Consider the following 12,880-nt stretch of genomic DNA (forward strand, 5'->3'; position numbering starts at 1 on the left):
GGATTAAGGTCAGGGGGCTTCCTGTCTTCACCAGGCAGTGAACTATTCATGGAAGCACTTCTCATCAGTACAAATAGCAGACCCACACATCACTCGGACTTAAATACCCTCTCATCTCATCCTCTGTCTGGGATCGGCAGCAGCATAAGAAGCCCCTTAAGTTCAGCTTGGGGCCTCTGCTTCAGGACAACATCAACCAAGACAGATAATACAGAAAGTTTACAGAGGTTTGAGATGCCAGATCGAGGCGCTTATCCTCCTCTGAGTGTGCCATACTTTTACTTCCTCCTGACATGTCACTGTCCAGGATCTCCTTACAGCACATCAATCAATATGAGATCATTGTGTCACATTGGTTGACCTTTGCCTTGGTCTTATATTGAAAAGGAGGCGTAGGGCTTGGAGCAGCCACAATCATGTACTGAGGAGATACTGTAAAGCTGAAGAAGACATTGAATACATACACCTGCCATCAGTGAAGTTGAATTTCTGTGCCTTGACATTGTGTGGTTCAGCCTTTAAAGAAATGCAACGCATCTTCTCTGATGCTCTAGGAATCAGTTTATCTCCTGAGCCTCCAACAAACTGGGCAACTCCAAAACCAAAAAAGGTGAAACTCCACAGTATGACTAAGCTGATTTGTATTTGCACTCTAACATCACAGACTGTGTGATACATTCATGAGTAAGCACAGGACAGCACATCAAAGCAGTAATATCATTTTCACCCTTGAATTTGGTGGCATAATGCACAATGACAGCAACACAGTATGGCCACAGGCCACAGTAACACAAAACTTCATAATACAAAGAGAAAATGAGTCAATAGCATCTAATTACAGTAAGTTTCGCACAAATAGTTTCATGACAGTACATCAGAAGAGACGTTATCAGCAGAGATAATAACGTGAGCACCTTCGAAACTAAACTCCCTGATCTGAACTGCAATAAAACAGAGAGGGCACTATCATGATGGTTAATGGAATGTATTATTCAGACAGGAAAGACTACCTCAATATATTTCTCTAACTCTGAAAGTGCAATAACATCAATCCAAAACGTTTTTCACATCCTACAGTCCACATGAATTCATCTCATGTCATCTGGGCCGTAGAGCTATAACTGAGCACATTATCTCTGTATTTTTTCTGGAAATTTGGGAGTTTAAGGAACCTGCAAATTTACATTTTATATTGGGGGATTTGATTTGATTTTTAAGATAAACTTGCAGCAGCTACAAATGTATCAAATGAAAAGTGAAAAAAATGTGACGGCGTGAAAGGGTTTTTGTCACGGCAATGAACCTACAGAGAATAATCTGCAGCTCCACTCCTTTGAAGCTTTATAGTGACTTTCAGCTCACTGTCCGACAACTCTTTTAGTCTTTCGCATTGTTTTCAAATGCACCTGGAAGCTGTTTTCAGCAAAACAGCTCTAAAAAGCAACTGTACAATACATGCTCCACAAAAAACAACAGACAGACAATGTTAGTTACTAACATTTAAACAGCGCGCAGCATTAAGCAGCTAAAGAGAGAAGAAATTTCCCTCAGGAGTTGGTGAAGACCAAAAACAGAGCTAAATGAGAATGAACATTGGACTTCCATTCACCTAGAAGCCAGACACATAACTCCAAATTACAAACAACTATGTGCTAACAAATTTGCCATATCAATTTTAAAAGGCAATGATAAGGACATTGTGTTTACAACTTGTTTCTTCTGCCCCCAAGTGCACAAAAAGTCAGTTATTGTTTATTAAGTGTTACTTTACCAGCTGAGAAAACTCTCCTTTACTTCTTATTCCAAAGCATTTAAAAGGACATTGGACTACACTGTCACAAAGCTGAGACTCGTAGTTTTCACAGGACAGAATAAGCCTTCATGTTGGGATGTAGAATTTGCAAATAACATAACTACAGTTAATGAAATGAATAAAATGATAAAAATCTGAATAATTACAGGAAATTCATACAGTACATTAATTTTGGTGTCCAATGGGGGGAGGGGGAACACTGACCCATGACATGAGTATTTCTAAAGTCCTGGCTATGGCAAGTCATACAGCAGGTGTGATGTCAAAGCGTACTGGCAACAGGATTATTCATACTCTTCCAGTAGTAGCATCACATCAGCACTTAAGGTTAGACCAGTTTATTGACCATCTCCTGGCAGTATCAGCTGTGCTGATGCAGCATGGACTGTTTCTGAGGAGTGTTCCCTCTGTTGCAGTTTGAAACAAGCTGCAGCAAAGAGTGATACAATACTTGAAGCTCACAGTCAGTTTTTAAAATAAGTTCCAGGAATGCTGCTGGACAGTGAGCAGGTTTCAGAGGGGTGACCTGACTCTCCGGCTCTGACGACTGTCTGTGTGAATGCTGATTTCATTCCCCCTGTCTTACCAGGCGACAGGATGACTGCAGGCCGGGTAAACTGAGGAGCCAACAGTTAAATATGGAGCTCCAAAATGGGGAGCTGTAGTAAATTAACTCCCTTATTCATTCATTTTGAATTACACCACACATCAGTGTTGCATTTGTTATACTCACAGGTGGAAATACTTAAGTACAGTGTTGAGCCACTTAAGTTTCTACTTTATACTCCTACTACACTACATTTCAAAGGCATATATTCTACTTTTAACTCTTATTTCACAGCTATAATTAGTATTTAGTCCGCAAATAGTATTTTTATATTGTAGTACTGATACTTTTAATTCTTCCCTCACTGGTTTGATTCATATTCCCGTATCTGTGCATTGTGTTGGTGTCTCATCTGTGATGCTCAATTGCTTCTCTGTTAAAAGGAGATGTTTAACAAATGTTGATCTTGAGGTAGTGAATGTACAGGGGCATCTACGATGGCTTTAATCATGCCAAGTGAATTTATAGTGGTAAATGCAGCACAGACCTATGGGCTAATACAGTGTATTACAAAACAGTTTTCTCTGTCATGTAATCAGAAAAAATATCTGCACCCCTTTCTTCAATATTAATTCAACTTCAGGAGAGATAAATTAAGGTTACTTCTTATTTATAGTCATGCAGTAAACACTTGCAAACATTTACTAGCAGACTTTATGTCATAATTTATTCATTATTTCTGGAGGACGGGAACAGGGCTTATGACTAATCCAGTCACACTGAAAGACACACCATAACAGCTGTTGGCAAACAGCGGATCAAAGAACGCACAGTCACATGGACAAGCAAACACACATACACAACTCATCCATGAACACATAATCACAGACCAATACACTATGGGACACTTTAGTGTGTCCTCTCCTCTAACAGTGTCCCATCAAAGCATCTTTGTCATCAGACCTGATCTGCTCCAGAAAAATCACTTAAAAACCATTTTATCCCTTTTACAGAAATCCCTGCTGACTCAGCAAACCTACTCTCATCCACTCTCCACTTACTGTAAATCATCATCTATTAGGCTAACTCAGAGCTCAAGCTACTGGGTGAGTTTTAGCATGTTTGTGTGAGCCATGTAGAGAGGGCTCACACAAACATGCTAAAACTCACCCAGCACCCATTTCAGAGTTATTAGTGTAGCAATGATTTAGCAGGTCTAAGGATTGTTGCAGCATAGAAACGCTGACTGTAGCAGCCACACAGATAAAATTCCAGCTTTTTAAAAAGAAAATTCATGGCATAGGGAGCATTTCGTATACTATGTTGCAGGTGCAGGTGCAGATACAAAATACAAGTATGTAAGGTGCACCAAAAAGTCACAATCACACAGGACACACAGGACAAGCTCAATGCCACATTCACCCACTCACCAGCTCTGAGACTCTGGGGTAAGCTGTTGGTGAAGTGCTAGAGAGAAACCAAAAAAGGTGCCACGGTCTCCAAACTTATGTAGAGTGTGGGTAGTATCCAGGTTGAAGCCCCAGACTTGACTTGAAAGGGTCAACAGTACCCAGAGGAGGGTAGTCCAGCGATGAGAGGAGCAAGATGAGGGGGAAACAATGTTCCCATGTCCCACCGGGGCTGCCATAGCAGGGTGCAGGTCCTTTAGCAGAGCAAGTTGAGATCAAGAAGAGAACAGGGCAGATTCCCTTTCTAGCTCCCAGAGAGCTAAAGGAGAAAAAAAAAGAGGCAAATCCTGTGTAAGTCTCCTCTTCCTCCCTCTCCTCTGTGGATGTCTGTCTTGTTTCCAGACCTCTATTCCTCTCCCTCCCTTGCTCTGTGTCGTGCTGGCTCTCAACTCCGTTTGCTGCTGTCAGTCTGGAGAGCAGGCTGTGAAAATGTGGCCGCTACTAGTATGTGTGTGTGAGTGTGTTTCTCTCAATGCATGTGCGCCTCCCCCTCTTCTATGCTCAGAGGGAGACAGAGGACAAGTGCCTTGAATAGCCCGCTCACTCCTCCTCCCCCTCCTCTCTCTCTTTCAGCCCGCCCTCCCCTCCTCACCCCCAAAGCCACCCCATCCTCCCTCCCTCCCTCCCCTCTCTCAGCTGACATCAACACTCAAGGGACTGCTGCCAAAATACCAGGCAAGGTTGTCAAGATACTTGGAGGCTATTGAATAGAGAGAGAGAGGGTGAAAAGACAGCAGACTGTTTTATCAGTGGAGTTCACACGGTCCAAACTGCCTCCTTCTGGGGCCACTCGTTGCTGCAGGTGCTTGTAGATCTGAGGAGCATAAAGGGGAAAGACTGAGGCACAAACTTGGAAGTTAAAAAGCTACTGAATAAAAAAAATCATTTATTCAAGGACTGACAGGCCTGACATTTGACTTCTGGTGGCTGCGATCTGGAATAAATCTGGGAGACAAAAGGGGCTGAAATGTGCACAGTGACCCAGGAAACTTTATTACAGACCTTTAGCTCTTCTGAAAAGGCGGAGTGGGAGAAATGTATGTGCTGTGAAAGAGGGGCATAAACAGGAAAACCATATCAAATATAATTCTGTATTCTATAAGCAGATATCTCGAACAACAGTATGCCAGTCTGTCTCTGTTATGCCCTCTCTGCATTGTGTCCGTGAGAGGCGACTACATCCACAGTTGCTCTGTTTTAACCAGCTGATTTCTGTTTCTCTCGAGTCAATCTGTGTGCAGCTGTCAGTGAGTCAACTCAACTGTTCCGCACAATAAACCCCACACACAACAGTTGCAACGACACAAACAGGTGAAATATTCAGTGTACAGGTTTTTCAGGAAGGTGTTATTCTTGCAGTTTTTGTAGCTCTCTAATTTGGATAGGTTAGTTTCAACTTTGGTTGTCAAGAGGGATGCAACTTGGGGATTTCAATAAGCCAGTGAGGTATTGTAGGTTCAGATCTGTGGTGCGACATGTGGCTGACAAAAAATAGCCCAATCAGATTCTTAGGTTACAGCTTCTCCAATGTGAGTTTTATATCATTGTAAACTGAACATCTCTGGGTTTTTATTGTTGGTTGGACAAAAACACACATATAGACGTCACCTTGGACCAGATGTTGTGATGGGCCTATTTTTTGTATTAATATTTATATAATATTTTTTGGCATTTCATTGATCAAAAGTTTGAATAATTAATTGATTAATTAAGAAAATAATCAGAAGATGAATCAATAATGAAAATAATAAATAACCTCAGCCCCAGAACCTGCCCAGTCATCATAAAAGTAGCCAAATTCATTTAGGAGAGTTCTTTTATGTATACAGTATTTTAATGTTTTTTCTCTACATCTTGGATAATGTCACATTAAACTTTAAAAGTTTTCACTTATAGGAACAGATGTCATTTTTATCACAGAGCTATAACCAAATAATCATTTGAGTAGAAGAAAATAAGTTTCAGCCTCATTGTAATTTACTGAAATGATATTTGGTTTTGTTCGTCATCAATTATCTTACTTTGTATGTTAAGCAAAGCCTATTGTCCCCCTTTCAGTCTCAATCAAACTAATTAGAAGAGAGGAGGAACCAATTTATTGGAATATAGCCTAACGTAACATTAGTGGAAACTGCCCAAATGATACAAAAAGTAGCCAAAATATCACAACCCGCCCAAAACTATTTTTACCTGCAGAAGTAAATACAAATACAACAATATTACAATACAATACAATCGGTGTACAATACGACACCGATTTGGATTCTCAATCAAGTGTTATACATTTTCTTGTGTCTAAAAGTGCTACATCAATATATTTATTTTTGAACTTACCCAAAGGGTCTGACTTGCTTGGGCAAGGAATACACAGGTGAGGTGGCATTGGAAAATCAAAATGAGGACACAAATTCTGTATATATCAATAACTGTGTCTCTGTGAACTATCATCAATGTCTACACACACCAGGTTTCTGGAAGGATGAGGTTGAATCCCTCTCATGTGATCTGACTGGCATCATGGACCCGCTTCTGGTGTCAAACAGTCTGTGCCCCCTGCTGCACCTATGTGATATTTAAAAGAAAGAAAAAAACTGAAGAATTTTCAGTTTCTGACTCATGTTGAACCAGTTATTCTTTCATGAATGAAGTCAGGTTGCAGCTTCATGAATAAACTACAAGAGACAAAAATCTAATTCAAAAATTCCATGATTTTTTTGGTTTTGATTGAACATAACTCTGTCCTCTTGTTGTGTGGTGCTGAGGATGACCTCTTTTTTCAGTGAGCTGTGCGTTCCTCTGATTAAACAACATATTTTGATAACAGGCTACAGCCATGCCAGGGGTTTTATGAGTGGTGCTTTGAGCAGAATGCTAACACTGACATGTTATCAATGACAATGCGTGCTGATGTTTAGCGTGTTATCATGCTAACATTTGCTTATTAGCACTAAACACAAAGTACAGCAGAGGCTGATGGGAATGCTGTCGGTTTATGTATATTGGTGAATATACCAAAGCACTGGAATAAATAAAACTTTCATGATGCGATTACCAAAGTGATTACAATTTATCCTGAGTGTGACATGAATTTCTGTATCAAATTTCAGGGCTCGGAACAGTTAGGGTTAGACATTTTACTAGAAACTACAGATATGAACCTCACAGTGGCAGTAAAAGAAACGTCAGGAATTCGATAAAGTCATTAGGATTCATCCTCTGGGGGCCATGAATGTCTGTACAAACTTATATGGATTAGACTATTAGATAGATGGATGAGATATTTCACACTGCTATACATAAAGCCAAGCAGTTACCATAGCTAATAAAAACAAAACTCAGTTCAATCTTTTGCAAGTTCAATATTTTGTACCTTTTAATGGAGCCTTGTTATCTCATATCTTTAGTAATGGAAAAAAAAAATGTTGGAAATTTCTTATCACTCATCCTTACAAATGGAGCAGATTTAAAAATATCCAAATATAAATAATGTCATGTCTGTTTGTGTTTCCATGCATGTTGGAAAGTTCAGCATGTCTGTATCTCTTTGGCTCATCTTGGCCAGGGCAAAGGCACACTTTGGGGAGTTTGTGCTTTTGTCAGCAGTGGCTCCCACGCACAACTCACTGACTCATAGCAGCAAAACTTGATCAAACTGATATTCAATAACACAGTGAGTCCATTATCTATGCACTGGGCAGCTCCGATGTGAGATATAAATACCACAGAGGATTCCACAGAGCAGAAGAAAAGGAAAAGGAAGAGAGGAATGGTGTGGGATGTCGAGAAAAATGCTGAAAGCATCTTAATGGCAGCTCAGGCAGGAGGCCAGACAAGAAAGCCTTCAGACAGTGGAGAGCACAGTCAGAGGGAGGGACAGAGGAGAGCAGAGAAGAAAGGGATGTAGAGAATGAAGGCGAAGATGGCTGGCTGTAAAGATTATCTGCCACATTGTCCGTGACTCTGGCATCCCTACACAAGTGCTCATTAGCAGTTTGAGCCACACTTCAAGGAGAGAGCTTATTTTAGACGGCATGCAGCATACGGGCAGGTTCATTTTTCCCGTTTTAGTCCCCCGTCACTTCGATGACTGAGATAGCCGCAGTCAGCACTATTACCGTATTGATTAATGGATAGTGCAGGTTTCCATAAGAGGGAGTGGTGATGGTTATTACTGGATTAAATGCAAGCACGCCCACTCTGGCCTTTTATTGCACATGATCCCAAAGGAAGAGGCTAAACCGAGTGCAGTGGTTTTATCACACTGCCTGTAGGTTTTGATATTTAGCTACAACATTATGGATTTCATTGTGATGATTCATGAAGCAATGTCATAAATGACAGAGTTTCTCCATTTATTTGATGCATTAGTAGAAACAAAACCAGAGAATCTGGAACCAGAGAAAGTAAATCATTGGATTTCACCACATGTGAAATGGACTAATTGCTCATGTTGCGAAACATATTGCAAACAGTTTCGAAATTAAAAAAAAAAACAAGTTTCAGGGTCATGGTATTGTTCAAGCTGGTTCACTGATAGAACAGAGTCATCTAATGTTATTAACACCTGTGCTATACTGCTACAAGCCAAAATGTCTACTGTGAAGAAGGCCTATTTCTTCATCATTTTCTGCTTCATCTGCAGTGTTATTATGAAATAGATAAGAACTTTTAGAAAGGTTTTTCATGTCGCAGTTATTTAAAATCAATAAAAAGTGTATGTATTATACAGTACTCCATACAAGCGATAATCACCATAGGTATTATCAACCTTGTATTATTATAGCTATTACAATTTCTTAAAGTACAAGCACAAAACCAAAATGGGTTCAGGTAAGTTTAAAAAAGTAAGTTTTAATAATCCAAGTATCCCTAAAAGAGAATAAATGTACTTCACTTGAGCTGAAAAAGCAAAGAGTTGTACTTAACTATCTCTGGAGATTGCTGTAGGTTACACAGCCCAAAAAATGTTGTTGGTTTTATAAGACCTATGCGACTCACTTAACTTAACTCTACTCACTGTAGATTCACTCAGTGCAAGTACTGTGTAATTTTTGAAAAATTATATCTTATTACAGTAATTAAAGACATTAGAGGATTACCCTCTTATTTACCCCCTCAAAATGAAACAGGACAGCCAACCACATATCCTGTACATCAGGTGGTTAAAATACAGTCACCTGGGCTTTTAATCCTGGACCTCTGCAAGAAATAGAAGTGCGCTTAATCGTAATGAGGCTGCCTTTTTGTCAGAATCATAGGTTTGTTGTTTTGCATTTAAGACAATCTGATTGATAACAGTACTGTGTACTACCGGCTTGCAGCATAGTGTGTTCCACTGTTTCCCTTTTATATACAGAAGTGGAGCAGAGGCGACCTCTAGTGGCAGTTTGGGTTTATTACAAAATAAATTGGACTTCAAGGTAAAATAAAGACATGAATCACCAGCTCACAGGGACACAGTCAAACACATAACCCATCAACATCATCATCATCATCATCATCTGCAAGAACAACACTCCATGACAAACAACACTTAATTAAATTTTAGTTGTATTTTCTTACATAGTGCTGTTTTAAATAGTGCATCAATAGTGTTTCCTCATAATTTCAACAGTTACAACACAACAGTTTAAATTGCCTCTTATAGGAGGAAATCCCAAAACTCCTCAGTTGTCCAAGAATAAACATAAACTCAGTGTAATGATATTTCTTCAGAGAAATAATTCTCTGAATAAACATTGCCTTCATTTTTGTGTTCATGTTTAAGGCATTTGCAGTTTTTTATCCAATAATTGTTTTTATGTTTTTTGTCTCTCCTGACTTGAAATGTGTGTTTGATACTTGTATTTCTCTCCTGAAATTTAGAATTTTTCAACATTCAACACTTCAATTTAAAATTGATCATCATTTAAAATTGGATACTAAATAACTAGTAATTCCTGAAGTTCTTCATATAGGTCTACACATAAAAAGCAGCAGCTGCAAGATACAGCAAAGATTATTAGTAGTTTGGTTTAAATCATGGATACATTACTATAAAATTTCACCAGTTGTAATTAATTTGACATCTCACAAAGCTGTATAAACACAATCCAATACACACAATCATCCACACATTGCCATGGGAATAGTGGTACAACCACCATGCAGTGATCAGGTTATCTATCTAGTTCAGGGGTTTGGCCTATAAGAGGGGTTGTAGGGCATCTGTACGAGTTCGTCTAAATGCGATGGCGGGGGATAATTCTGGCCAGGAGGGGGGAGGGGGTACATCGGCTGCCCCTGAGGGTATGGAACTGGAGAGTGACCTGGATAAGCTGAAAAGACAAAAACAAATATTTGGTTTGTTGTTACTGAATAATTGTGTTGCTTTCCCAGTTTTCTAATAAAGGTGTTATTCTTTATTTTGGTTATTGTCAACATATTCAATGACAATACTTCTCTATCCCATCTGCTGTTCTCAGCCCAAAGCCTATTCCACTGAAGACATAAATCTTTTAAGACATGTCAGAAATATATATATATATATATATATATTATTTTTTTTTTTTTGTCTAAATGAATTCTAAATAATCTCCTAAAATACCTGGGCACTCAATTTTATATAATACTTGGACCAATTCATTTCTGGTTTTGGTATGACAAAAAAAGAATTTCACCAGACCTGTCCTTTAAAACTGAGTATTGCTGTCAGTGTCGGTAAGAAACACGAACACTGATCTCTTAATGGGAATCAGAAGTTTACAGAACTCACTAGATTCCAGGTATGAAGGTGGTGGTGCTGTAGGTATGGGTGGGCCTCCATATCCATGCAGGGCAGGTACAGGCTGGTAGCCTGGGTGGGATGGCTCGTATCCAAAGGGTGTGAGTGGAAGCTGGGATGGGTTCACTACAGTGGTGGTTATCACAGCTGTAGGTAAAGTCATAGATTTAGTTTAGTTAGATTCACATTAGTTCAGTTTTGGGAAATACAGTACAATATTTGCTTTCTTGCCAAGAGTTGAGAGGCTCAGTCCAATAGAAATTCACCTACCAGCACCTCTAAAAGCTCACTAAGTAACGCTTCATATATCATGTGTTTTTTCTGTTTTACAGGTGGTTATGCACTGGACAATGTCTTGGTCAGGACTTCCTGGAGTCTACACTGGTTGACTAGCAAGTGTTACAGGTAAAGAGATAAGCCTATGCATAACTGCTTAAAAAATAGCAATTTGTGATTGTACGCATTAAACATAGTGGGGCTGTACAGGTGCAGCTTGGTTGGATTTTGTTGCGTTGGTCGGAGCCAAACTAGCTATTTCCCCTTGCATCAGGTCTTGTTGCTAACGCTGTGTTCACACAGGGTCTGCAGAATGGAAAGAACACCCTTTATTTCCGCCTTGAGTGTTGACACATTTTTCTGAGATGGTTAGCCCTAGTGCTAACCTTTAGGTCACACTATATAAGTAGCCTAAATTAGCTGCATTGTTGTTGTGTGTTGCAGCTCATTACCAAGTGATAGAGACACAAATAGTGTGAAGGCCCTATAAAATTAGCTAAATGGATTGTATTAGTGTTAGTGCTGGATTTTACATTAATGTAGCTGCCATTGTTGGTGTATTTGCAACCACTCTGGCGACAGATTGTTTTCATTTCTTTTCACCAAGTAGGAGATATCATTGCTGTTAGATTTTCCTGATGTCTCTGCCTTGGAGTTACATGTAGGCGGCTGACATGAACTGTTTTTCCCACTTGACTGCGCTGTAATTACAGTTTAAAACAACACGACATGAATGAAGTACAAATATAAAAGTTAGCACGGCTGCTGGCTTAACGTCGTATTTAGCCTAGTGTACATAAATGGGAGTGGTATCATCTAACTCATAGCAAGAAAACAAATAAGTGTATTCCCCAAAATGTAGAACTTTTCCTAAATGTAATTGTTATCAGCTGCATAGTGAGTGCATTATCGAGTTTTACAGTATAGCAGCCTGCACAAACTAAACTGTAACCAATAATTTGTCCTACTTTGCTGCATTCCGTTGCGTCTTTTTCGACACTTCTTGTATAACAAGCAGCAGGGACAGACACAGCAAATGATGAGAATCACACAGACCAAAATGGGTATAATAATAGTTGCAATGCTCCCTATAATTGCAGAAATAACGGGGCGGCTGCTAAGCCTGGGGAAAAAGCACAGAAAACAGCCGTTGTTAGAAGTATAAAGATTAAAGTAATCATATTTTTAAAAACAGAATATTCAGAGGTAATGAGCCAGTGAACTGATGCAACTGCTTTAGAAAACCATGTTTTTTAAGTGACATTGATTTTTAAACATTTTTTCATCTCTAAATCATGGAGAGAGAAACACGGGTTCAAAACAGGAGCACACCTTTCAAAATGTCCTTCTTTATTTTCTTGAAATAAACGGTTTTCCTGTTCACTGCAGCAGTATATTTTGTTCAGGTCTCCACAGCAATACTGTGAGCCACATTGGAGAGGATCATGGTAGAGACCATCCGTGCCCCTATAGCCGCTACAGTAATCAGCTGTAAGACATAAAACACAGGGTCATGCTGAAGAGTGGGTGGAGGGTGAGAGATTAAGGAGTTAGCATATGTAATATGAACTGATGAATTAAACTCGACAACAAGTGTCACTGCCAGTGATCCTCCCGAGAAGTAAAGTCAAAGTTGCAGTTACTAAACTGTGGCATGTGATTATTATCTAGTGTAACTCGAGTGGATCATGTTGGCTTCGCTCGGTGACTGTCGACATATGACTGACGAAGTCCTAAACATCCTAAACCTGATGAATAAGTACCAAAATAAAACTCACCCCAAACAGCCGGGAGCAGGATCACACACAAAACACACACAAGACTGGATAAGACACTTGAAACCATAACTGATATATGTAGTGTGGTAAGGAACTCTGGACTCCGACTACACTGAGACAACCGTTTCAACCTGTATGCCTGTACCACCCTGTCGCAAGTAACCCAGCAACATTCCTTTCATGTGAAACACTTGTGGTAGTTTGTTGCAGCAGTTGTTGCTGCATTCAAATTAA

At 39.6% G+C, this 12,880-nt stretch overlaps 2 protein-coding genes across 4 annotated transcripts in view; both read right to left on the reverse strand.

The window, feature by feature from the left end:
- Window positions 1-4,319, reverse strand: part of itga7 (integrin, alpha 7) — a 37,592-nt gene extending 33,273 nt beyond the window's left edge. For all 3 annotated transcript variants that reach the window (XR_002761842.2, XM_023426798.2, XM_023426797.2), the window contains exon 1: window positions 3,791-4,319. Coding sequence is in view for 2 of the 3 variants with exons in the window: in XM_023426798.2 (XP_023282566.1) it covers window positions 3,791-4,008 (218 nt within the window). In the remaining variant the exon portion in view is untranslated. The remainder of the gene's footprint in view (window positions 1-3,790) is intronic.
- A 4,885-nt stretch (window positions 4,320-9,204) lies between these two features.
- LOC111670179 (uncharacterized) lies at window positions 9,205-12,784 on the reverse strand. The gene is made up of 5 exons (XM_023426789.2): window positions 12,647-12,784; window positions 12,201-12,357; window positions 11,837-11,991; window positions 10,584-10,739; window positions 9,205-10,146 (listed from the first exon to the last, which is right to left on the reverse strand). The coding sequence occupies exons 1-5, from the start codon at window positions 12,711-12,713 to the stop codon at window positions 10,001-10,003; spliced, it is 681 nt and encodes a 226-aa protein (XP_023282557.1). The 5' UTR covers window positions 12,714-12,784; the 3' UTR covers window positions 9,205-10,000.
- Between the last annotated feature and the right edge of the window lie 96 nt (window positions 12,785-12,880).

Source organism: Seriola lalandi, unplaced genomic scaffold, assembly GCF_002814215.2.
Source record: "Seriola lalandi dorsalis isolate HSWRI2012SDOR001 ecotype SW California unplaced genomic scaffold, Sedor1 jcf7180002054840, whole genome shotgun sequence".
In the NCBI taxonomy this organism is placed as follows: domain Eukaryota; kingdom Metazoa; phylum Chordata; class Actinopteri; order Carangiformes; family Carangidae; genus Seriola; species Seriola lalandi.

Excerpts from the sequence above, each read along its gene's own strand:
- LOC111670179 (XM_023426789.2), bottom strand. The coding sequence starts at position 12,713 with ATGGTTTCAAGTGTCTTATCCAGTCTTGTGTGTGTTTTGTGTGTGATC. Across the intron at positions 12,358-12,646 it reads CCTGCTCCCGGCTGTTTGGG|CTGATTACTGTAGCGGCTAT; the intron begins GTGAGTTTTATT and ends TATGTCTTACAG. Across the intron at positions 10,147-10,583 it reads ACCTTCATACCTGGAATCTA|CTTATCCAGGTCACTCTCCA; the intron begins GTGAGTTCTGTA and ends TTGTCTTTTCAG.